Source organism: Xenia sp. Carnegie-2017, unplaced genomic scaffold, assembly GCF_021976095.1.
Source record: "Xenia sp. Carnegie-2017 unplaced genomic scaffold, XeniaSp_v1 HiC_scaffold_6, whole genome shotgun sequence".
NCBI classification, from domain to species: Eukaryota; Metazoa; Cnidaria; class Anthozoa; order Malacalcyonacea; family Xeniidae; genus Xenia; species Xenia sp. Carnegie-2017.
In genome coordinates, this window is record NW_025813526.1 from 1527616 (window position 1) to 1555612 (window position 27997).

Genomic DNA, 27997 nt, shown 5'->3' on the forward strand with positions numbered 1-27997 from the left:
AAGCCGTTTAACGCTATCCCAGGGTTAAATAAGCCTAACCTAAGGTTAAAATTTTAACCCTGGTTAGTTTGCGTTGCTCAAAACTAAGTTATCTTAAGCCCCGGTTAAAACAAGGGTTAACTTTAACCCTTCTCGCTAGGTGAGTTAAATTACTTAACCTTAGGGGTCGGTTGTTCAAAAGCTGGTTAACTTAACCTAGAGTTAAAAATAAACTTAGGTTAAATTCGTTATTCGAAAGCCCTTAAATATTCGAAAATCCCTGTCTGTAAACGTTATCTGCTATACATTTCTAAAGTAATTTGTATCTCTAATGGGTAACCGGAAATGAATTTTGCACATATAGTTAGGTTTCACTTTTGATACCTATAGAAGCTATATCCAGTCTATTATCAGATCAGTGGTCACATTTGTATGGGCAATATTGATGATTCACTCCCTTGTTGGATAATATGATTACGCTGCTGGTCAAAAAACATTACAAACACTGTGGAAACATTTTGCAGTTTAGGATTTTGTATACACAAACACAAGTCGATATTGGAACCAACCCAAGAAATTGAATTTCTAGTCTTCATACTTAATATTTCTATGACTATTCGGTCTCCTAGGAGGAAAACAAGTCACGTCAAAAAGTCTTGCAAATATTTACTTAAATAAGCACATATAACCATCAGGGAGCTTGAGCATGTGATTGGTATTGTAGTCTCAGGTGCAAAGACTGGGGAATTATACTACAGAAAGCTAGAAAGCAGCAAAATTTATGCATCACTTAAGAAATAAAAGATGTTTACTGTGTTTCCACAGGCTTATGCAAACCGAGGAGACCTTTTGGAGAACTGGAGAGCAGATCAGTGCAAGCCTGAGACCGAAGGTCATTTAAAGTTGCCTGCCTTTTTTTCTGAGCCTGCAGCAATTTTGTGCTGAAAAACGACGTAAGGCGTACTCAAAACAGCACTTGTACCCTGTGAATGATATGTGTCTTCACTTGTCTCAAGTCTATCCACCGAAAAGGAAACGGTGTATCCGTATTTTACAATGTTAAAAAATAAAACCAAGAGAAGCCAGAGAACTTGCATGTTTGAAGTATAAGTCTACATGTCACATTACAAATTTACGCATACCTTAATTAATCTTATTCATAGTTAATCTCATTCAAGGTTATGTCTACACATGTCTACACTCGACATTGGGATTCAGATCTAATTGTGAAATAGCACAATTAAATTAAGAAGGTAGCAACCCAATAAAATGTTATTTTTACAGGAATTACAGAAAACTGCCATAATTTTCGGTCATAAACACTCAAGCATGGCAAGACATTTTGCAACTTTTTTTTACATATGTTCAGACTTCGGATCCAAACTTCCTTCTTTCATAGAAACAGATTGGATCGGACAACGCTTTTTTAGGATTAAATCAAACATGAACAGATCAGATGCAATCAATACTTTTAGGAATATATTGGATTCGAAGAGAGAACATAGAAAGACTTTTGGATTCAATGAGATCAATCCGATCTGATAACACCGTATGTGAAAACTGTAACACACTGCGTTTAATCTGATGCCATACTGTTGAGCCATAGTTTTGAGCCATAATGTTGAGCAATACTGTACACGAGGAACCAAAACAAACAAAGCAACTGTTTGAATCCATGAGTCAGTTGCTCTTATAAATCGTTAAGGCCAACACCAAACTGTAAACCAGGATTGATACTAAAAAAAATTAAGTGACTTTTCAGTTGATGTATTTACCATGCCATGCACTAATACTTGCACACTACCGGACAATGCAAGATTTTCAAATTATCTTGCTAGTTCCTTTTACAATTTTGATTAAATAGTCCATACACTACCTCCACTTTGACCAAATTTTTTTACTCTTCAATTGTCTTCAATTGAAGATGAAACTTATCTTTTAATGAAAATCTTATTCAGATATGGTATCTACATGCTTGTTCTGAAAATATTTACTAGGTTAATCACTTATTTAAAACAAGTAAACATACAATTCGCGTCTAGCAAATCATTTGCTGTAACATGACTAACATCAGTGGCATGAAATATCGTGTGAAGATCAAATGGAAGACTAAACGAATTTAACAATGGCAATTCAGTATTTTACTTTGCGATTTTTCATTTCCACAAGATATGGCAAACTTTATGAATAACATTTATAACAAACATTTTCATTCGCCAAAAAACATTACGGTGGTAAAATTTGCAGAGATGCAAATGCCAGCTTTTGAACACGTCATGAAGATTAAACTGGCCACTGAACATGGGAAAACGAAATATTTCATAATTCGTCAGCAAGGAAGCCTAATCTTTGTAAAAATTGATAAGTATTCCTTTATCGTAAAACAAAGTCTTTGTCGTGGTGACAGATTTAAAAAATAAATGAGTACCATGGTGAATGGTCAAATTCTAACGTTATAGTTCTTAAAAGAACTGTTTAAGCCAGAACAATAATCCAACAATTCCAGGGACGGCGGAGCAACATATGAAGTGCGGGGACTAACTTCTGCTTAATCTAAATATATTTTTTATTGCGAAAAGGGGGGGGAGGGGTGGTTCCGGCAACATGAACAACTTTAAAAGAACTGTTTTTTAAGCTAAAAAGACACTATGCATTTCGGCAGACTACTCGTCAGTTGTCAACGTCTGCTAAATGAGAGCTTCAGAATCATGTGATGTTTATGATATTACAAAAAGTCAACGCCATCTCTAAATTGAGAGTTCACGCTTAAAACAGGGATAAATGAAACACATAATCTTTCTGTCGGCAGAGGACGGCATTAGCCAACTTAGTTAATACAGACTCCATGACGCTTAACTGAAATAATGAGCGACATTTTTAAATAACTCTAAAGTTATGATCAGAATATGAATTGGCACAGTGAGTGTTGTTCAAAAGATGTTTTCCAATCGCTGAATCACATAGAATCAAATTTTCACTTTTAAAGTTGCGTTTTGGTTGTGGTCTTAAAGGAACAGTTTTATTCCTAATAGAAGTTGTACATGTTGTTTTATCTATCACTCAAACTTTGAGAAGTTCTTCATACATAGCGAGCATCACAATCACATTTTGAACTCATACACTACATTGCTTGACATGTGCGTAGGCAGAGACTCTTCGGGGGTGGGTTGTAAAATGTTTTTATTTTGGAAAATATGAAGACAACGTTGCAGGCGAAAAACAAACTGTCAGTAATATTTGTAGTTTCCCTCTCGATATCATTTGAGGCCTTGCCCATCCAGGGAAGTCTAAAGCTATACAGGGCACTAGGCCGGTCCAAAAGATTTATCTCGTTCATTCAAAGTTGATAAGAAAAGTTTTTCTTTCAATTTTGCCGGATATCCATTCGAAACAAAAATTTTCCTTAATGAGTTGAGATCACTCCAAATAAACTCACTCGAGGACAATCTATGCGCTCGCTTTATCAAACACCTCACTAAAAAAATCTTTTCTCTGTGCGAAGAGATAGAGTCAAAGCGTGTGTACAAACCAGTAAAAGTTGCTTTTCAATGAATGCTTTTTAAGAATTGACCATTGCGTTTATGAACAAGAACATCTAAAAAAGCTAATTGATCGTTTGTCTCTTGCTCAGATGTGTAATTAATGCAGGATGAAGAGAAGAAAGTTTTTGTAAAAATAATTTGCGATTTTCATTGTTACGAAACAAAGAAAAAGTGTCATCTACGTAACGTTTATACCAAAGCACATCAGAGACAATTACGATTACGTGTTTCATTTATCCCTGTTTTAAGCGTCAACTCTCAATTTAGAAACGACGTTGACTTTAAGTAATATCATAAATATCGCATGATTCTGATGCTCTCATTTAGCAGACGTTGACACCTGACGAGTAGTCTGCCGAAATACATTGTGTATTTTTAGCTTAAAAAGTTCCTTTATAATTGTTGGTTTATTGTTCTGGCTTAAACTGTTCTTTTAAGAGTTAACACGTTAGTATTTTTGACCATTCACCATGGTATTTACTCATTTTAAGGTTATTTCTTTATCATTGTCTAACCTATCAGTAAGAGAGTTCCAACCCAATAAACAGTAATTCAACTCAAACCGCGCGATTCCAGCCAGAAGGACAAGGCCAACACCATATGACCATCTTACGTTCTCACCTAAGGCCTCGATTCTCTTTCGCCAAGGTACGTCTAAACATTTGAACAAAGAATCATATACTTCAATCAATTATAGGAGTTCGTGAGTAAATTGTTGTTGTTTGCAAGCATTGACGTTCAATCGCAAAAATGTTCACTAAATTGTGGTTAAGCGAAATTCATCTATTATAGTGCAATCTGCATACAGGCAACTGATTTTGTGATATTTTCTAAGTAACAAAATTCAGTAGCTACTAATTAGTTGCATAAGACCTCACAAGTCGGTCTCTCGGGAGACCATTTCTCAATGGATAAAAAAGTTCATGACTGCGGCTGGAATTATGACTTCGACTTCCAGGTAAGTCTCGTTTAATTTCCAATTTTCCTGAAAATTAATTAAATAATATTCATTTTGTATACGGCATACGTCATGTAATAATCATAATGACGATATGCGATTTCCCGCTTATTTGGTTGTTTTTATGTTGTTGTGAACTTGTGAAGTGTTTTTACATTAGCGAAGCAAGGTTTAAATGGAAAAATGTTTGAAAGGAATATTTATATATGGAAATCTTTCATCGTTGGTTGATATTTTATAAGGTAAGCACTTATTTTTTTAAACAATTTGTGTATTCGAACGTTATGCAAAAAAAAACCATAACTATTTGTCATACAGATTAGACTTTAGCTTCATAACAAATTAAAGCAAATTGCAGATTTGAAATGCTTCAGTTTTCATTATCCTTTCTTACAGATTGGTTTATGTCTACCAAAACTCTGGATACAGCCAGAAGATCTAGATCCTCATGATTTTGCACTTGGTAGTAGAGAAAATCATGACCAACAAAGCTTTGCTGAAAGTTATAGTAGTATGCTTTAAACCGTTTTCTATTGGAGACATTCATTATCCCTGGTACTGCAGGACCATCTGAGAATTAGCTTTAGCTGCTTTTTAGATTTTACGTTTTACAGTTGGTTTTAGGTTCATGGTATTGAGTTTAGGTTCTTAGGTACTGCTGTATTGATAGAGTTGTCGATTTTGGACATGATTAAACACATTTGCTGGTGTTTTGTAGCGCACAAATTTACTGTTGTTTAATAAAAACATTGGAATCATTCAATTTCTGGTGACAAGCAGCCATTTTGTTTAAAGAGTAAAATGACCTGTAACTTGGGTCAGTTTTGACCTTGTGCCATGTCAAATTTAACCATAATCCGAGTTAAAAATTTAACCCGGAAATCCAAGTCAAATATCTTGACCAGGGTTTCCCAGATTCCGGGTCAATTTAACCCAACTTGCGTTGGTGGCACATATATATATATCCGATATATATGTACATAGACAAATTTAGTGGTTTTAGCGCACTCGTAATGTGAAAGTCTTTTATAGCATATGTTGAGAACCTCTATAAAACGGAAAAAAGTACCACTGACAATTGTTTGGATAACTCATGATAAGCTGAATTAATCATGGCTAGAATTGGTCGAAAGGGAGTGCCATGTTTGTGGATTTTAGGTAAACCATACATACGACGTCTTTCTGCACCCGTTGGGCGGACTAAATTATAAAAAGTTTCACTAATTTGATTTGGTTTTTTTTCAAGTTTAAAAGAAGTGTTTGCAGTCTCCTTTCTAAAGTAGAGGTTTTGTCGTAATCTGGAAATTTAACAAGAGCGCAGAATTTGTTGTTGTCATTCAAAATATTCAACATTTTACTTTTATAATTCTCTTTGTTTAGAATCACTACACCAAAGTCTTTGTCTGGTTTACAAAAAACAATGTTCTTGTTCTTTTTTAAATTAGAAACGGCGATCATGCGCTCTTTCGTAAAAGAAGATGAAGTATGCCTTGCCCTACTACTAGCTATTCTAATAGCCGCATCATTTGGAACGACCTCTGCATTTAAACAACCGACCAAGAATCATTTTTTCTCAAGTACCACAAGCGCGAACAAAGTCAAATTTTGTCAGAGATTTTGTCTTATTGCACTGTTTACACTAGCTACGGCGACACATAGCTAACTACTTATTGATATTTGTATCATCAAACTGACAAAAGAACACATTAGTACTCGAAATTTTCCAAGTTAAAACAGTCAACGCTGTATAAGATATATCATAGAGCTGTGACTATGTACAATTTGAAAAATGTAAATGCGACAATATAACACGTGCTTCCTAATGGTGATGGAGTGGGTTTACCTTCATTGTATTGTGAAAGGTTTCCAGCCGTGACGAACATATGCGTTCGAAATTTCTCTGCCAAACCACTAGGACGAAATGGCAAAGGTGTATGTAAATGAAGTCCAACAGACCAAAACAAATCACCTCCAAGTGAATCATCTTTGGGAAGAAAAAAAAATTGTTAAAAGAAAAGTATTAACTTTTTTTACCAATAAGACGAGACAAAAAAATTCGCGTAGATTTCCTTAAGTCCCAAACTATAACAAAACACTACAATAAGTTTTCTATTTTATTAATATCAGAATTGTGAAATTGCATAAAAAATATTGAATAAACTGAGTCAGTTAAGGAGTGTAACCTTGTTATTCGCTGGTCAACCAATATCAAGGTGAAAACTGTTTTAAATTGCATATTATCGAAACAAAGCTAGTTACAAAATATCATTCTGGTATTGAAATATTCAAAGTTTGTTGAGCAGAGATGGTTGCAAGAGTATTATGCAGTAAAATTCTTCGTATATATGAGTAAAGTCATTCGCCTTTGAATAACTCCATCAGCACTTCTATCACGATTGAAATGGTATTACAGTATGAATTTGTTGCAAATAAAACGTTAAACATGGGCCATTGCCTTCAAGATTGTTAGAGTTTGTATTAGACAACTTCGTTAAGAATTACCATTTGTAATATTCTATTCGAAGACAAACTAAATAACGAAGGCATTATTAGATAAGTATAACACTCCTAATACTTGCTGGGGTGCTATTCCTGCGCTTATAATTGTCTTTATCCCTTTTATTCCCAAACAAACTTTGCGCTTCTTGATTTGATTATGATTGTGCGCAAAGATTATGATTTGTCAAAGCAATATGGCGAAATGAAAACCTCCATTTTGTTAAAATCATAAACGTTTTCCCTTACTTAAATACCTCAGTAAATCAGGTACTTTGCAGTCTACATTTACCATGCATGCATTCAACCATTTTAACCAATCAATTTAACACCTTGTTCTATTTTTCAGTTTTAGTATTCGACTGAAACCTCACATAGTTTGAAAACGATCATTTACTATACAATGTCGACAATTGTATCATAGGCAGAGCAACCATCATCAACGAGGATAAATATGTTAATGAAAATTCGTCGAAAATTGTCTATCAATGATGTTTTCACGTTCTACACAGTTGATAAGCAGTGAAGCACTTCCTTCAGCAAATTAGGGTTTCTTACTGTCGGTATTGTAAAAACTGGGTATTTCATATTCGGAACCGTTGGTATTCGGAACTGTTCCTTTATAGATAGCAATATCGGTTGCGACCCAGTTTTCGTAAGCACGTGCCCTTATTCCATGATCCACTTAGTTCAAGCTAAAACAGCAGCAGTTAGAGTAGTTGGGTTCGATTATTTAAAAAAATGATTTAATTGACCACCAATTATACTATGTAATATCTTGAGCTAAAATGTTCTCGCAATCTTGCCCAATGAGTTTCTGATTTCTTAAAGAACCGTAAGCTCCGTGCAACGGGGACAAATGACTGTTTTGTTACGAGTCAAATGCATTTCTTTATACAGTACATGCGTAAATTAAATATTTTTTAGCATTGCACTTGTATTCATAATTCATTTGCATTTAATATTACATAAATATTAACATATCTTGCAATTATAAACACTTCTATGACTATAACGCAATTCAGCTGCTGCAATGTTATTTTGATTCCATCAAAATCGCTTTCACAACACCATTGTAAAAGGAGGCATAGTCTTTAAGACAACAGGACATTGATTGATATTCATTGATAAGCCCTTTCCATTTACATTAATATATAAATCCATACCCTAAATGTAAACACGTGAGCTTGAAAATACGACAACTTTGCCATGTTTTCAGAATCTCTTCGGCAAAGGCCCAGGATATTTTATGAATGAATCACAGATTCGAAATTTTTAGTTTCTTCGATGGTGTCTCACTGAATTTTCTTGAATTTCTATTTATGTACTTTGTTGTTACATCAAAATAAAAAACAATTCGCAAATCGTTTATTTTTCAAGGGCCTGCGTTTTCACAACCCATTTGTAATTCAAATTGACGGTGCATATGCCATTTCAAAAATATCATCTTGACAAATAAAATGTTGCACATTTTACCTGCTATAAGAAATTTATCTACGATTTCTCTCTCGATAAACTTGTTCAATTAAATAGGATACAACATTTTTGGAAAGATATAGAATATAAAAATAACGTAAGCAAAATAAAAAAGGCAAGTCACGTGGTAATCAAATTTAGAGAACAAACTACGCGCTATGTCAAGATCATACTTTGCCTCCTCGGTCCAATTCCAAAGGTCTTGAATCCCCTTATAGAGAGGGTCCACCAATAAAAAATCTAAAGAGTGAAGTTGTGTACCATGTTTAATTACATATGTAATAAATGAGCTCATTACGTTTACATGACAAGAACACTTCGACAAAGGTTAATGTAATTGATAAACGTGCTAATAGAGACAATTTAATGGTTATAGACGCAGTGCGTACATGTAGATAGCTTTGTAAAAGATACATGACCGTAATCTAAGGCGTAGCTAGCCAACAAATTTGGTCGTGCTATGTTAATTTTTCTGTGTTCACTCACTGTAAAAACAACAGACTTCTAAAGAAATGAATAATGTTAATTTTCTAAAATTTACAGAGCAGGACCAAAACATGCAGGCTGGCTACGCTACTGAGCATAATCAAAATATCGATAAACACAGAGATGTGAAAAATAAATACAATTGAATCATCCTTTGAAACGTGTCTGTTTTGGGAAAATGTGCGTCCATTAATTGATTGGAAGTTTGGAACCATTTCTCAATTGTAAGTAGGTAAGGCAGTGCATTCAATGCAGTATACACAAGAAACTGTTTCAAAACTCGGCGTGAACTCAACATAAAACGAGCATCTGTTAATCCAGTTTACCAAACACATCATCGCATTACTGATTAAACTCGCATTTCCACATGAAGAACACAAGAGACTGAAAGAACTTTCATTAGTTGTCATTGCGTTAAGTAGTAAAAATCGAAGCCTTATGTTTTGGAGGCGAGAAGGCTGAAATATTTGTGCGAAAGAAAATCTAAATTCGTTCGCTAAACCATCGACGGCGCAAACCTAATCTAAGAAATCATCTCAAAAATCCGTTGACAAACAAATTTACAAACGTTTTTGCCTCAGTTGAGTGATAAAAACATTTTAAACACATATGTGCAATTTAATCACGTGATTGGTTTATATTTAATACGATAATGATGTCATATAATTGTCAAATTTCCTCATATAACATTTTCAACGTGTGTTTTATGTGATGTCAGAGCGGCCATGTTGGTAGGTTATTTTAGAAAACCGATGCTCATTAGAGCGTGAAATCAACATAAATGTATTTAGCAATATACGGGACTTTCTACAACATGGCGGAGAAAGGAAACACCCACGTGACAGAAAAATAACATGGCACAAAAACATGGAAGACAGCAAAGAAAATATAAAAAAAATTAGTTACCTGTCGTTGATATGAGAACCTTCCGAGAATGACTTTAGAAACCCAGCCTTTGCTGTCATTGAGAATACCTATAGATACGTGATGGTTATATTTAGATTCATCAACATTCTAAACGTTAATCAGATTTAGTATAGCTACAAACCGTATCCCACGATCCGCTACCGAAGAGTTTTAATTCTCCCTCGCCTTTTATAAAATTCGTATCACCCAATAGGCCAGCATACTCCTGTTTAAACAGCAAAAGTTGCTCGAAAATAAAATTTGAAATGAATTATCAAACTTATAATTCAGTTTTTCTCAACCGTCAGTTACATTGATATAACCTTCGTATAAGTATGATATTGTAAGTGAGCATAAACGTGAACGTATTTTTTCGATCAACTGAAAAATCCAAGACTCTTCCAAAACAACTACAGTACAGATAAAACTCTTGAAGACATTGTCCTCGCTGATAGTTGCATTATACGCTTGCAAGTATTCATACTATGAGCATTATGGTAATTTTCCATCAGTTCCTTAGCTAGCTTCGATGATGGGAATGGGCAATACTAAACATGTTTTAATCTGCAGAAAAAATTGTTTTCAAACGAACTTAACACGGCAGAACATAAATATCCAAATATCCCCACAATTATCAAGGCTAGCTACGGCATTCTCGTGCATGTGATTAAACTTCTTCTTTAAGACTTCAATAATGTTTGTCATTTTAACGATATTCGTAAAGAAAAGGCAAACACGCCAAGTTTGGTAAGCTACGTACAACACTGGTAAAAGCTCATACAAATGTCGTATGATGAAAACTAACACGAGATTTCAATGACCTCGTGCGATGAGCTTTTCCATGTTTTAGTTTTTAAAAAACGTTTTTTTCATTATAGGCAAGCAGGTATACACTTCTACCAACGTTACGATGTGATTAATAGAGAAATAATAAGCTAGCTTTTATAAATTGTATATTTCAAAAAATAAACTTTAATTTTCTTCGCCTATTAGCGTGCACTGCCACTTAACTTCAATGAAGATATACCATGATAAATATTCAATTGCAAATCAAATGCGAAAAGTACAGATTTCAGCAAATAGATTAAGAATCAATTTCCTGCAGTAGCTAACACGAAACAACATTCGATCAACAATGACGCATGTTCTTTGACAATCCAAGCTTTCTGTACAACAAACTCATACCTGAGTTACTTTTATGTAATGTCCTTGAGTTGGATATTCTGAACTATCTCTTCCATCCATAACTAACGTATGCTAAAGAAAAGATATTAATTGTAGAAGTTGAATGAAAATATTTACACTAAGAAAGTGTAAAATGTATACTTAAATTCCTTTGATAAAATTTCGCATTCGATTTTAATGGTTTCGATTTTAATGGGTACCTGTACGCAGGCTATATACTATGTTATACTGAAACAAAGTAGATTCCAACGGTCTTACATATCATTCATCTCTATTTAAAGGGGAACTGCGCTCGAAAATCAAAATTCGGTGAAATATTTATGCTCAACTGTTAAAAATAAAGGAGAAATAGCTGATAAAAGTTTGAATTTTTGTGCAATTTGACGCCATTTTGATGTAGTTTGTGACGTCATTGCGTCATTCCAAAGGCAAACTCCATAATTTTTCTTGACACATTATATAAAGTCAAAGCAAAGATGAGCAAAAATATTTACAATTTTTTCAAAGAAAGTTTATCGATCTGTTTGGGTGAGAGTCTTGATGAAGTTATCGATAATGGTCGGCAGACAAATTAAATTCTTGGCTACTAATTTGAGCTAAGACGAGTTAGCTTCAGTTCATGTACAAACGGGAACCACGAAATTTATGGTGTACCTGCAATTATTGGAAAATGATGATTGGAAATTTACTTGAGTTGTAGTCGTGTTGGTACTTTCCTCCCAATACTTTTTATTTTGGATGTTGCGATTTAAATACGCACTTTGTTATATGGTGTGTTAGTGTGCCATAACTGCCTGATAATTGCAGTTAGTAAACAGAAATGAGTGGGCCGCCATGAAATCAAAAATTCAAAACAAAATCGAAAAGGTCAGTCAGCAATTAATTTAGTTCCATTATGTCTAAATTTGCTGCTGCGTGTGCCTAAATCGATGGGTTCGTCAGAATACTTTGTAATATTTAATGTAAACAATATTGAAACACTGCGTACGATGGCCATTAACGTAAAATAATACAATAAAATAGCTTATCGTCAGCTTGTAGAATGTTGTTGGGGAGCCAATCGTCATTTCCCAGAAGAATAGCAGGCACATCGTTCGTATCTCGATTGATATCGTAGTTCTCCTTTTCTTGCTTTCGAGACCAGAAGATTCAGAACTGTAGCAACTGGACTTCTTTTAGCTTAAATTAGTAGCCAAGAATTTCACATGTCGGCTGACTATAATTGATAAACCAATTCTTACTCACACCCTCAGAGCTTCATTCTTTGAAATTGTAAAATTTTTAAAATTTTCCGTTCGAATCACGAAATGACGTGACGTCGCAAATTGATGCCGCGGAAAGAACCGTGTCTGCATCAATATATGGCATCAAATTGCATGAAATGCAATCTTTTGTTCGCTATTTCACCATCATTTTAAGCAAGTGAGCATAAATATTTTACCGAATAACTACAAATAGTAATATCTTTTAAGTGAGCCAACATTTATTTTGGAGTGGGATTCCCTTTTTATATAATTTTCGAAAAAAATCGAAAATTCACATTATTGGTTTTCGCTTCCCTTTATTTAAATTTTCACCTTGAAAAGGTTTTTATCTCTATATCCTACCAGGATGTAGCATGAATTAATGTAATTTTCTATAAATCCAAAAATCGTTTCATTTGCGGGAAGCTATTTTAGTTTACTCCTTTCCCTACTACAGTCAAACCTGTATTAAGCGGCCCTGCATTAAACGAACACTTTGTAAAGTCCCGAATTAAATCTCGTTTAATTTGTAGTAATGAAACCTCTATCAAGCGGACATGGATACCAAAATTGTAAAATAATAACTCAAAAACCTGTGTTGAACGGACAATTTTTTCAAAATATTTCATGTTATTAACAGACATAATGTTAGTCACAAACCGAGTGTCACAAGAATTATGAGGATATTTGTTATAAACGACAACTTTTTTGAAAATAGACATGTTTCGACATCTCATGATGCCATCTTCAGTATGAATGAAATAATAGGTGATACAGGGTTTATATAAAAGTAATATGATACATAAATTAGAACAATAAAAGGAAATAAGATAATATAATGAGGAGCGTCCGAGCGTATTATAAACTAAATGTTGTATTGAATTTAAAAACTTGAACATTGAGGTCAGGGTTAGTTTTGTTAATGTGGAGTGCTTCTTTGATTTTAAGGGTGAATGAGGTGTCTAATTTTTCTAATTTATGTATCATATTACTTTTATATAAACCCTGTATCACCTATTATTTCATTCATACTGAAGATGGCATCATGAGATGTCGAAACATGTCTATTTTCAAAAAAGTTGTCGTTTATATTAAATGTGTATTGGCAATAGTGCTTTTACGAAATTGAGGATATTTGTCATGATGTAAGTGCGTGGAAGAACATATATTTTGTAAGAGAGCATGAATATTTGAGATGTAGAACATACATTTGGAATATAGCATATATATTTTGAACAAGGCATATATTTTTGAAATAGAGAATAATGACTGAAACGGCACCCCATAATTTCTCGTGTGACCGTTTAATACAGGTTGACCACTTAATACAGGTCTTTAGGAAAATCACGAGACGGAGTACGTGTAATATTTCATACAACTAAAGTTGAACCAATCGGTATTGTTCCTTAACATATATGCCAAATAACAACACTATATAAAGCAATTTTTTTCTTAGTTTGAAGTAGAAATTAAAAATAGTATACATAAATATGTCATAGCTCAAACTGCTGAAAAATAATCAATGTCAGCAGAGAAGGCGGTTACAACTTATAAATTCCGTGCGTATATCCCTTTCTTGGAGACACGTTTTCTTCTCAATTGCTGAAGGGACGTAAGAAAAGTTCAAATTGCTGGTGTAATTCGTCCATACAAACAGAAAAGATTGTTTGCTCTTTTGAGTATAACGGAAAATAAATACAATATAAAGACATGTCGCAGAAAAATTACGTTTGGTACATTGGAAAAGGTGACCGCGTCCACTTAATAGAGGTGACCGTTTAATAAAGGTCACTTTAATAATATTTATATTATGAAATTTTCGGGACTTTGCAATATGACCGCTTAACGCAGGGTGACCGCTTAACGCAGCGTGACCGCTCAATACGGTGCCGTTTAATACAGGTTCGACTGTAAAATGCTTACATCAAACATGAAATTAAATTATTAATAAACAGATCTTGTCAATCTCAGATGCAGCTTGTCGTTGTCTAAAAGACTTACACGAGATCACATTACAGTAACATCTTCGTTCAGCCACTTATTAATTATTATATATAACTAAATATTACAAAAAAATATTTCTCAGTTTTGTTATTATTAACTAAAAACATTTCTAAATATATCTGCGCCGCTTAGTATGTTCTTTTTAACTGGGAAAGGCCTGGTGACGAGACTCTCTGTTAATCAATTATATATTGTTTGGTCGAACAATACATGAAACTTGATGCACCGAACTTGTATTTGGTCTGGTTATATAACTCTAGTAAAAGTGATTTGGTGAGCAAAATGAATGTGTTTTCTAACAAGGTCAATGTAGTTGTGCTAAATTAAAGTGCTTCTATGATGAAAACTTAACGTTAAAAAATCATCGATTTTAGCATTCAATGGTTAAAATACATATCAATTGCTTTCGTATAATTTAAGCGAAAATAACGAGGGAGTATTATTAATATTTGAAATATCGAATTTTTCTCTTCGCCAATAAAATTGACCATTTTCAATGTATGCAATCGGCAAAGGTCAGTGACATCATAGTCTTAACACGGCAACAACCCACATGGGAAAGTATACAAAATAATACATGATAGAGCAAACAAATTTCAAGTTCATCGAGATATAGCTCGCTCTCAGAGTCTCCCATCGAGACCAACGCATCGGTCATTTGACTGAAGAGAGAGCTCAAAGCACATATTTGCAATCTCGAACATTTTCAAAGTTTGATTTATGTTCGTCTATAAATTTTATGGTAACATATACGCTCTGCGTACCCAATTTATTACAGTTGCTAAAATAATCATGATAATTTTTCAAGTAGATTTCTACTCTTGAAGATGGGACCTTAAATCATCCACGATCTACTATGAAAGCAATTGCACTGCACTAAAAAGATGTATCGTGATATTGCGAAATCATTTCGTGTACTTATTGCATAGTAGATACTAAAGTCCGGGCTGTTCACTTTAGTCAAATTCGAATCTGTGACGTGATACTGACTTGCCATGAAAAGAATAATGATACATAGCATTGCTTCGATGCATAACTTCTTACTTTAATAGAAGACTTTAGAGAGCGTCCAGCATGTTGACGTATATCAAAAGAAGCGATCGGTGGAATACCCATTATGCGCCTCCATGCTCCTTCCCAAGTCAGCGAATGCGCGCCCAGAAATGACCGAAGCTAAAACAAGAAGTTAAAGTAAACTTACGAATTGATTACAGTACAAAACCAGATTGACTGCATGCGCGTACAACACAGCACGTGCAGAAATTCCTGCCTATAGCATGAATGTCGTATTCTTTTATAAAATAAACACAATTAAACGCGTGCGCTGATATGTCTAGAGCTGAGTTTGCATTACCCTGTGCTAAACACGTCTGAGCTCAACCAATAAAATCAATCTAAACAATCAATCAGTCAAAGAGAATTTGCATATCAATCATGAACACATTTTATAGGAAAAATTAAAATGTTTGCCTTTTTGCATTATTGTTATTTTATAAAAGATATAAAGGACGTTTTTCGTGTTTGCACTAGCTTATGCAAAACTCAGAGACGTTTGTGAGAACTCTCGAGCATGTGCAACCGTCGACCTTCGGTCTCGAGCGTGCACTGATCTGCTCTCGAGTTCTCCCAAAGGTCTCCTCGGTTTGCATAAGCCTGTGCAAACACAGTAAACATCTTTTTTTCTTAAATCTCGCCATCATTCTTCGTGAACATTTGGTTAATACGAAACAAAACCATAAACCTTTAGGCAGTGATTATGGATTTCAATGGCGAATCTACGGTATGTCAATAAATTAATGCAGCACATTTTGGGAGACATTTATATTTCTAAGCACGTTAGATAAAAATCCATGGGTAAAATTATATTCTTTATATATTCAAACCCAATAGTGTCGTTCTGAAGGTATTGTGAATTTAAAGTTGAGGAGCTATAATTTATTTTGATGAACGCCACTTTTGATGGATTCGATATGTTATTCCATGATTAAATTTTACGCTTAAATGAAAATAAGGAATCACAGCACAATATAAAACTACGATTAGGCCTTCAACATGAAATCAACCACCTGCGAGATTTAAAAACTTACCGAAAGATCAGCTGAAACACTTTGTGAGGATTCCATGAAAGAACTGAACGGAAAATCAATGAGTGACCTTCGCGCATCTAATGAAAACCTAAAAAGATAAGCAACCAAAATCATCCTGTGCTAACGATTATAGAACTAACAAGATATAGCTTCAAATAACTGCGTGCGCAAATAATCAAAAATGCATACGCTGGGGCAAAGCTACAACGCTAATTGGGACTAAGGGGGGACTATTTATACAGTCATCTTTGCTGGAGTTATACGTATTTGCAAGCAATTGTAATTTCAAAACATATCAGTCGGGCTCGACTGAATAATTAAATATTTAGCATGCCCCCATCAGCGTTCAAACTTGGTTCTGTGTACGTGCACACTAAATTAAAACGTACTTCTTATACAAACTCCTTCCAAGAGGTTTTACAAAGCCAGCATGGTAACAGGTTTTTGTGTTCGTCCCCACAGAAGTGTCAGCTTTAAAATTCTCACCACGGCCGAATACATTGATCAGTCGACCACCAAAAACCTAAATTAGCACGAGAAGCATTAGCCACTTCCAAACATCTTTTTGACGATATAAATATTTGCTTAAGATGGTATGAAATATCTATATAGACATATTTGAAGTGAAATGCAAAAAAATCGGAATGATTCTTAACAATGTAAATGTTAAAAGGAAAGAACTGAGAAACGAAAATTGTCACAGTTAACATCGTTAAAAAAAGAAAGCAACAAATGACTTTTTGACGAATATAAGACGAATAATAAAAAAAGAAGACCTTTCATTTGAATAAAATTGAACAAAACATTTTTAACAGCAAAATTGCCTTTTCAGAACAATTAGTATCCTCACATGAATGTTGTAGCGAGAAAACTTGTAAAAAAATGAAGTACAAAACAAACATTCCTCTGATATCTCTTACAGAAACTGAAGGATCAAGAGGCATGTTTGAAATCATGTTATTATCCCAAGTAATTATGCAGAAAAACCGTATGTGTAATATATGCATGACAATTAGCATAATAATTCTATATAAATATAGGAACTTCAATGAAACTTAGGCAGTTGCTTATGAGGTTTGGGAGTGATAACATTACTTTGTGTCAGAAGTGGGATCATACACATACTATGGATTTTAGCTTTTCGGGAAAAGGTGAAATGACCTTTGACGCAACGAATGTGGCAGAAACATGAAAAAATTGAGACGAAACATGCATTTCTACATGGACGCAACGAAGGCATGAAAAACCAGGAAAGAAAAATATTCATTCTTGTTCTCGATAGGTGAGGCGGGACGAGAGATATTCAATACTTGGATCTGGCAAAAAGTTGTCGACGATAGAGGGAATCCTACAGACGAAGACGATATAACAATAGCAGAATTGTTCAAGAAGTTCGAAGACTATTGTAAACCTAAAAGAAATTCGATTGTCGAAAGACACAAGTTCAACACAAGAAGAAGCAACTCGGGAGAAGCAATCAATCATTACCTAACAGAATTAAAAGTATGTGAGTTTGAGAATCTCGCCAACGACTTGATTACAAACCAACTTGTAGCTGAATTCAATCAGAAATAGTACGAGACAGACTTCGTCGAGAAGGATCGGAACTTTCGGTAGACAAAGCTGTAAATATATGTCAATCTCACGAAGTCATTCAACTACAGATGAAAATATTCTTAGGGGAATATGAAGTAGATGCAGTTAGTAAGAGATACACGCATCAAAACAAAACAATTAGCTTGAACTTGTCAACAAACGAAAATCATCAAAACAAGAAACTAAAAGTGAAGCTGCAAAATCCATGAAACTAAACATAATAAATTGCGGAAATTGTGGCCAAAGTCATGAAGCAAGATATTGCCCAGCTTGTGGCAAAGAATGTTACAAGTGTAAGAAAAAAAATCACTATGACAAAATTGTGTCACTCAAGTACAAAGAAACACTTGAATAAAGTTTCAACAAATTTAAACAAGGACTTTGTTATTGAAGCGGTAAATCACTTGAAGTGAAGAGGGGAGAGAAAAGAAGCCATAGCTACCATTAAAATTGGGGACTGCAAAGTTTTAGTGAAATTAGACACAGAAGCGGAAAATCAATATTATGCCTAACAGAGTGCACTAACAGTTGTTGACAAATAAGGAAATACACGAAGACATCAAGATTAAATCAACTAAAAGAAATTGAAGGGATACGAAGGAGCGGAAATACCCGTCGAAGAAACAAGCGTGTTGCCTTGCTCACATCAAGAACGAAAGATAGAGACATAGTTTTAAATCGTTGAAACTATGTCTGTATACAACAGTTCTCAGTTTGGAGACATGTAAACAATTAAATCTAACTAAAGTCACGTATAGTCTTAAGTTAGACAATTTAGTCAACGCTTCTTCAGCAGAGCAGATAAAGGAGAATTATGAAGAAGTTTTTCAAGCGTTAAGAAAACTAAAAGAATGCTATCAGATGACAATAGATCCTAAAGCATTTCCTGTAACACAAGCTCCTAGGAAGATACCAGCCACGTTGCGAAATAAACTAAAAATTGAACTCGAAAGAATGCGGCAGAAGAAATTCTTGTAAAGTAGACAAACCTACAGAGTGGGTACATAAACCAGTGATTGTTGAAAAACCGAACGTAAAACTTAGAATCTGTATAGATCTAAGAGAACTTCACAAATATTTAAAAACAGAAAAATATCAACTCCCCACATAAAACAAATATCAACCAGATTACATGGAGAAAAATCTTTCAGCACATTAGATGCCAATAAAGAATACTGGCAGATACATTTAGATGAAGAAAGATCTACATTAACGACATTCAATACTTCCTTTGGAAAATACAGGTTTGTAAGAATTCCTTTTTGGATAAATTCAGCCCAAGAAGTATTTCACAAGAGAGTAAATCAGTTGTTTGAAAGTTTGGCAGGAGTGGAGACAGACATCGAAGATATACTGGTGTGGAGAAGAACCATGGAAGAGCACAAGAGACTACAAGCAGCTCTAGATAAAACAAAGGAAATAGGACTGACTCTTAAACCCTGATAAATGTAAGTTTCGGGTAACAGAAGTAACATACCTTGGACTTAAATTAACGAGAGGAGGGCAACCTGACCAAGCAAAGATTGACGCAATAATCAATATGCCAGCGCCTGCAACAGAGCAGGAGTGCAAAGTCTATTGGGAATGGCGAATTTTCTAGCAAAATTTATTCCAGGAATGTCAGAAATAACTACACCTTTGAGGGAGCTATTAAAGAAAAACTTACTGTGGCACTGGACAGAGAATCATCAAGCTGCTTTCGAGGAAATAAAAGAGATTTTAGAAACAGATCGTTGCTGAAATTTTATGATGTCACAAAACCAGTGGTACTTCAAGCGGATGCTTCAAACAAAGATTGGGAGTAGGGATACTACAAGATGAGTTTCCTGTTGCTTATGCCTCTATAGAACGCTGACAAAGACTCGAGAAAGGTATGCAAAAATTGAAACAGAGTTCCTTGCTGTAGTTTTCGCGGGTGAAAGATTTAATCAAATGTCTACGGAAAAACTATTAATGTATAGTAGGATCATAAGCCATTATAAAGCATTTTAAAGAAGCCACTGAATACAGATCCAGCAGGATTGCAGAGAATGCTCTTAAGATTACAAAAGTACGATATCAAAATGACATACAGACAAGGAAAACATCTAAAAGTTGCATATACTTGTTGCAATAAGTTGCATATGCAAAAGATTATTCAGATGTAACAGAAAGGTTGGCCTCATTCAAAGGAAATATTACCTAAGAATTTCAAATTTTGCAATTATAAGACAGAATTGAGTGAATATGAGGGGATAATACTGAAGGATCAGAGAATCTTGATACCTCTGACAATGAGAGAAACAATCCTAGAGAAATTGCACCAAGGGCATCAAGGCGCAACAGATTTTTGGGCAGGAATCAATAGCGATAGAAATGAAGATATCTAAATTTTCGTATTGCCATTCAGCGAGAAATGCCAATGCTAAAGAACTACTCAAGCCACATACAATTCAAATATATCCGTGGCAAGTAGTAGGAAAAGATCTATTTTACTGGCAAGGAAATAACTACTTGTTATTTAGTATAATAGCCGATATTGGGAAGTTACTAAACTTAATAACACAACGGCAGAGCACACCATCACAGAAATGAAAAAGATATTCTCACGTTATGGCATCCCAGAAGAAATAAAATTAGATAACGGACCACAATACACTTCAAAAGAATTTAAAATATTTGCGTCAACATGGGGAAGCAAAATTAAAGTGCCTATATAATGTTTTAGAAAATTTTAAACATCTTGTCAATATATTTTATAATTCGAAAATTTAATCTTCGTGCATTTTCTAGAGTTCAAAGTTGGTGATTATTTGCCTAACATGACATTAAAAAAACTAGCAAAATCATAATCTCCAACCGTAAAATATATTACAAGAGTTTTTAAAGTATCCTGAACGATCTAAATGGCAGAAATGCAAAAACACGATATAGGTACTTTAAAACCTCAATTTGTAGATAGCTCAGAAGTAGTGGGCTAGCAGAAAACACGGTGCAAACGGTAAAGACACTGTTAATGAAGTTCACCAAGATCTATACTTGGCGATATTGGAAAACCGAAATACACCAGTAAATGGTTTTGCAACACCAGCGCAACTCTTTAGGAGTCAAAACGTAAGATCTACGATTCCTAAATTACACTCACAACTAAAACCTAAGATCATGGACGATGAAGCTTTTCGGATCAACCAAGAAAGAATGCAACGTTAACAAAAGGAATACCACGACAAACATGCCCATAGTCTTCACAAAGTACAGAAAGGAGAGTTTGTAAGGATAAGAGAAGTAAAAGAATGTAGACCAGCAATTGTCAAGAGGAATGCAAATGAGCCACGCAGTTACATTGTAAAGAAATCAGGAGGAATATTTAGAAGAAACAGAAGTCAACTGTTGCAGTCAAACGAACAAAAAAGAAATGGTTCCAACAATGGCCTTTGATTACTCTTTCAACTGAACTAAATTCTAACGTCATTATTTAGCAATGATTTTGAAGATAGAAAAGGATTTACAAAATAATACGATAAGAAATATTTAACAAAATATTGTCTTTTTTGCGTGTAGATATTGCATCCTTCGTATTGTTTGTAAAAGGATGGCTTCAATGTTTGTATTGTCGAAGAATAATATTTGTCACTCCTTGCAGTAGACATATTGTAAAGGCGCAATGCATTCTGGGTCAAGAAAGTCGTTTTTTCGACACTAAAAGCAGAAACCTCTACTTGTGCTCCTCCAGGGCACGAGTAAAAAGCAAAAAAACAATGCATGACAAACAACTTACATGCAAAAGTTAAACAAGATTGCACAATATTTTAAACCACATACCATATTACCCTCATTTGTCCCAATTTGAGTACCCGCTGATCCACCAATGATAAGGAATTCTTTACACTCCATGTTTATTTCAATACCATTAGTTTCTGTGGTAAAGAAATATGTTTTTTAATTTGAGCACATCAATGTGTGTACGCAAGCAAAAGCAGAAAATCGCATGCTTAACCTTTGTCTTTGTCCAAAAAAATATCGACCGTTTTGAAGATACCAAGCCGCTGGAATATAAGCTTTGCTCTTCGACTACATTTAAAAACCTTGATAAAAGACGAAAACAAATTATTCAAACTGTTATGATCTTAAAGATGTGTTACATTAGCACAACTGAAACAAAACAGTGTTTACGACACGAGTGCTTTTCATGTAAAGTGCATATGCTAATTCCAATCGGACATATTATTTTACAATGTCATAATTTTAGGGGCGCCTTAAGAGAACGAAGAGTGGTAAGGCAAGCAGTCCAGATGATATACACATGTAGAAGGGTGTGCAAAGATCCCAACGAATGGAGAATTGTGCTAATACCGGTCTATACAAACAAGCGAGACATTGAGAGTTGTACTATCTAGCAGCAGCAGTTAGGTATAAAGCAGTGGCGTAGCCAGCCTGCAAATTTTGTCGTGCAATGGTAACATTTCTGTGTTCACTCACTGTAAAAACAACAAATTTCTAAAGAAATGAATAATGTTAATGATGTAAATTTACATAGTAGGACCAAAACTTTCGGGATGGCTACGCCAAAGGTATAAAGCCAAAAAAAGAGTACTATGTACGGATGCAATATTTGCATCGAGGTTGCTGATGGAGAGTTATAGAGATGGAGGCGTGCTTTATAAAGTAGAGGTGCATGATTAGTCGGAATAAGACGGATTATATGTGCATTATTAACAGAGATCCAAATGGAACTGTGAGGTTCCATGCCGTAGAGATGAAGGAGGTAAAGCATTTTATTTAGCTGGATTAGAGCAATTAACATGGTGAAAAAGAGGTAAAGAAACGCGGGCAGGATAGAGAAAGTATCAAGTTGTAGGTTGTGTAAGAAATAGCATCAGCAAGGATGAAAGGCAAGATTTGCAAGACAGTAATGGACCAGCGATGTTATATGCAGAGGAAGAGGTGGAATTTGCAAAAATGATATGCAGAGCTTCGGTTTTGCAGCGACACTATCTGACAGTAACATGAATAAGTATTTGAGAGGCATAGCACATGGCAGATGTTTTGTAGAAAAAGCCATGAAAGCCATGCTTAATTGGTTTGGTCATGTTGGAAGAAATAATGAGGATAAAGGCAAAAGAGTGCAGAGAGAAAGAACTGCCAAGTAAGAGGACAAGATGAAAACCAACACAGAGATGTATGGATACAACGAAAGAGGACATGATATTTAGTAGTTTAACAGAAGATACATAACATAGAAATCAGGCGGATGATTCCCCGTGTTCAACCCTAAGAAGAGAAGCCAAAAGAAAAAAAAGTTTGGGGATTTTAACCCCCAAAGATGTGAACACATGTTCTCATTACAACGCTTGCAGTAAAAAGGTTCTAATGAACAAGTTAGCAACATTTGCGAACATATTCTCACTGTTTACTATGTCCGTGCTGTATCCTGTATGTACCCATTGAAGTAGTTAGTATATCGTGAACGATGGCATAACAATACTAGATAGGGTACAGGTATAGAACCGCTGACATCAGCATTTTTCCGGAGCTCTTACCCGTGTCAATTAGTTTACAGTTGGTGAAAGTACACCGGGCGCGCACGTGTCCACTGAAATTAGAGTAAGAATCCTTATGACTGATTTATTTGATGAATGGGAAATGAGGCAGGGTATTATTTGAAGGGAAAGATTGCTTGTTATTGGTAAAAGAATACAAGTATTAATTCCTTCTTTGGCCCATATAAAAAAGAGTTTAAAATTTTATCAGTTGAATAGTTTGCTTCTTACAATAAAAACGAGAAACGGCTTTAAAGGTTGACATTGAACTAGCAAAAAAATTTAAAGAAGCACTTGATATTGGCGAACAGTAGGAGACTTTAGGGAAACGTCATAAAATTATACGAACTTTTAATCATCAAGTGAAACTATTCAAGATTGAGAAATAAAATATAGTTATTCAAAACAATACATTCTTTTCAAAACAATATATCTTCTCTTCCAATAGATGGAAGCCATCCAGGTTTTCAAACTACGTCAATTTAAATTTGGATTCTACTAGAGCGCAGCGTATCTGAAAGCCAATCAAGACATTTCTCGAATGATACAATGCTAAGCGTTTATAAGCAACCTGATTCGTTATTTCTTCTAAAATTGCTAAAATTATACGATCTAAGGGGATGAACTGCAATTCATAACGGTAGTTTGTCATCATGCTTCATTGTTTGTTCAGCGTTTGCGTGCTGTTTTACAACTCAACAAAACGATGGTTAAAGTGTGAACAGTAAAAAGCTTTGAAATGAACAAGTGCAACCACTAAAATTGTAAGACTGTTTGAAAATCGCGCATTTACCTCTTGAACTGTACAGGCAGCCAAAACACCACAATCTTCTATGACTCCGCGAACAAAATCATCCTTTGTTCTACAAACACCATTCACATTGACTTTGCTTACTTTGATCTAAAAAAATCATAAATAAATATGAGTGAGAAAAAGATTAACCGACGACTGAGTCGATGCAGAAGCCTTCAGTAAAGGGAGAAATGAGATACCTAATAATAACCAAGTCGGGCAATTGCAAACTTTGTTCAGAAATTGGACGTACATGAACATAACATCTGATACAAATTGATGTTTTACGACCAAGGAATGTGTGACCAATATGGATTACGTCATAAACATGAAATATTTTAAGAAGAAATTAGTTACTTTCACATTTCACAAGATAAAATGTCAGACAATTCCATCAAGTAAAAGATGGTATTTTATAAAAATTTCTCACAAAAACAGGGACCACACAGCATTTTTCAAAGCAGGAGAAGTGGCTATAGACAGTTTTAGTCGCAGAAGTTGGTTGCAATAAGAGATCTTTCAAAGAAAAATTTTAAAAAAAAGCAAAATTAAAAGGGTGATGGGCTCATAGCGGCGGAACTGGGAGGGGGGGAAGCTTAGTGGCTATAAACGTAAAATTGGGGATGCTAAGCCCCTCCCCCCCAACCTGACCAACAGTTAAGAATGCTTTATTTCTTAATGTTACATGATACCAACTACTATCATGTAATATCATTATTATATCATATTATAAATTCATATATTACTAATTAGGACATTATCTAGAAGCTTGCTTGCATGCGCTAGAAGCTTGCTTACATGCGTAAACATATTTTAGAACCGCAACCGCATTTGTTGTTATTGTGGTTAACTATATCTTGCTGTAACATACTGTATTGCGTATGGGATATGAACAAGTGCAACTTAGATATTATATATATATGAGTAGTTTACACCACTGAGTACAACCTACGAGGACAACCTATGAGCACAAGCTACGAGGAGACAAACTTAGGAGGCATAGCCTACCGAAGAAGGTTGCCAAGCTACAATCTACCAGACAACTATCTTGGCTTCTGTGCCATAACTATCTTTTGGCTTCTGTGCCTTTAATCTATTTGGAAAATAATTGTGAGTCATTGTTGGACTCACGAACGCTCAAGAATAAAGACTCGCGGTTGTACTCAGACAGAGGAGATAAGTTTTATTCATACTTATTGATATTATTATTAAGACACTTATCTACTTTAATATTTACGCATTAATTAATAAATTGTTTGAGAAATATAACTGGTTCACACTATCTTTGTTGCGTGTGGAAATAGAACCAAAATTAATAGTTATTCTTTCGGGACCACGCACGTAACACTTAATAAGTACTGAGTAGAATAACAAAGCAAAAATAATCTAGGACTTTTAATGTAAACGTATTATAAAGCTAAAGATATTGTTCTTGTTGCATGAAATTCTGATTGAGATTCAAAAGATTAATTTTTATTTCTGAAAAGAAAGGGAGATTTTTAAGTGCCTGGGCATTACAATATTGTACAGTTTGCATACTCCAACACCTTTATTTATATTGCAAGTATTAAGACAATGCACTCCAATGGTTCCCCATCTTTGAGGCTGTTTTGCATTCAAACCATACTACAACCAGGATTCAGCCTCTCAATTCAAAGCATCTCTCACTACATATGGTGGTAAGTGGAAAAGCTTTGTACTTCACAAACAAGACCTGTTTCAAACAGAAAATTGACAGTTTCGCCATTGATAAAATCATGTGGGAATGGTGGGCTGCCAAAGTTGGGAAGCTAACCATACAACACTCATTAAGAACTAGTTTATAATATGCTGAGCTGAAGCCTTCCATTGAAATTTAAGCCTTTCTATGTACAAAACAGCAAATCAAAGTTTATCATAATCTCATTTATAGGGCTAACTTAAAAATGCTGAAGAAATTGTTCAATGAAATAAATACATACATATGTATCTCACAATAACTTAATTTAGCATTTTGACAGTAGAAGATTCAAAATTATGACAGCTCAGTTGTGAATTATGTTACAAAAGAAATTGTGCCAATGTAATTTTGTCAAGTGTATTTTGATGTGTTAATATACACAATATTACGTATATGCAGTAAAATTTCATGAAGGTACACTAAATCCACCAAGTGCCATATAATAGGCCACTGCATAACAAAGTTTTACAAATGGAATTTAAAATTTATATTGTACGTACATTTAAATGCAATACCGAAATAAAAAATAACAAAATAAGAAATAGCTACTTATAAATTTTGATGGCTTAAACTAGCTTTCAAAGTATTTTTAATATCAGAAAATACTAGTGGTTGACTTAAAAATTACAAGTTTTATGAAAATGTGGACCACAAAAAGTCAAAAGATATATATAAATTATTGGAGCATATTTTGTCCAAGAAGCTTACTTCACATTACTAAGAGCTAATTAATTTAATGAATAGCATTTAGGATTTCTTGACAAATCAAAAAAGTTACACCAAAGTGAGATAATCAAGCTCTTTCCCTTATTAATCAGCATTGCATGCATTGCTTCAGGAGTTGTGTGTGTGGTAACAGATTGAGCAATGTGGCATTTTTACATCAATTATTTTGTTGGGCACACAAAACATTAAATAAAAAAACAGCTTACTTCAAGACTGGATATCATGCAAATTGCTCAACTTGTAAATGGTTTGACAAATCAGTAAACATGTGAATAGCCCAATTTTGAGGAAATGTAATTCTAACTTTATAAGCACTATGCATGTGTGGCACATTGATATTGCTGACAATTTACAAGACGTTATCGTCAGAAATAGTTTTAAAAAATCTCATTCATACCACTACCAGCAATACATACGTACAAAGATTGTGCTTTTAGAATATTTGTCAAAATCAATCAATGCTAATCTGCTGATGAAAATACTATGACCACACGTGGAGGATAGTGCATCAACTTAATGGACAATATCTTTACCACAATTTCTGCACAATTGAATAAATTTCGGCAAAATTGCCGACCGTCAAGGCTAAACAGATTAAAAACTAAATAGACCTATATAACAGGTCCTTTCAAACAGCAACACCAATGGAAACAACTTACTTGTCTTCGCATAAAATTATGCAAAGCAATTTTCATTTTATCTTGATGTTGGTCGTCTCCATGGTATTCAAGATTCGTTTGTACCACCATTCTGCTGAACTGTATCAAAAGTAGTTTCACACCAGTGAACTGTAATTTTCACACACGCTTCCAGATTCCACGGGTCTCATCACTCACCGGCTATCTGCACAGAATAGTCTAGCGGAAGGCCCACACGGCTAAAATCTTGGCGTATTTTTTCACTACGCATGCGTGACTTCCCAGCAAGATACTTTCACAAAATCAATATGGAATAGTATTGCACGAGAATGCTATTTTGCTAATAATTCTCGTTTAAAGCAAAAGTTTGCCGAAAGTTTTACAAAACATATCATCTTATCATGTTCCTAGCTTTTGTAGTGCAAAACGATGTATTTGTAAAAAAACTATATTTTCTATTGTGATATAACGGAAGTATCTTGCTGGACGGTGTGTCTCCTTAGAATTTGCTTCAGAAAAGTGGGCGACACGAACATCGAAGGTTCCGACACGAGTGGATCTTCTGTTAAGATATCTATTCTGTGCAACCTGTAAAACAGGGAATGGGGAATCGGGGAATGGAATGGAGAAATGGGAATACAG

General features: G+C 34.6%; 1 protein-coding gene across 1 annotated transcript; it reads right to left on the reverse strand.

Annotated features, from left to right (window-relative positions):
• Window positions 1–1057: 1057 nt before the first annotated feature.
• LOC124457937 (sorting and assembly machinery component 50 homolog A-like) lies at window positions 1058–27590 on the reverse strand. Its single transcript, XM_047008079.1, is given in 15 exon segments — window positions 1058–1715; window positions 4037–4175; window positions 6323–6463; window positions 8625–8672; window positions 8675–8691; window positions 9844–9911; window positions 9986–10069; window positions 11029–11100; window positions 15321–15449; window positions 16364–16451; window positions 16753–16886; window positions 21761–21855; window positions 21936–22023; window positions 24272–24379; window positions 27377–27590. Coding segments are annotated over 15 exon segments (1347 nt in total). The 5' UTR covers window positions 27467–27590; the 3' UTR covers window positions 1058–1669.
• Between the last annotated feature and the right edge of the window lie 407 nt (window positions 27591–27997).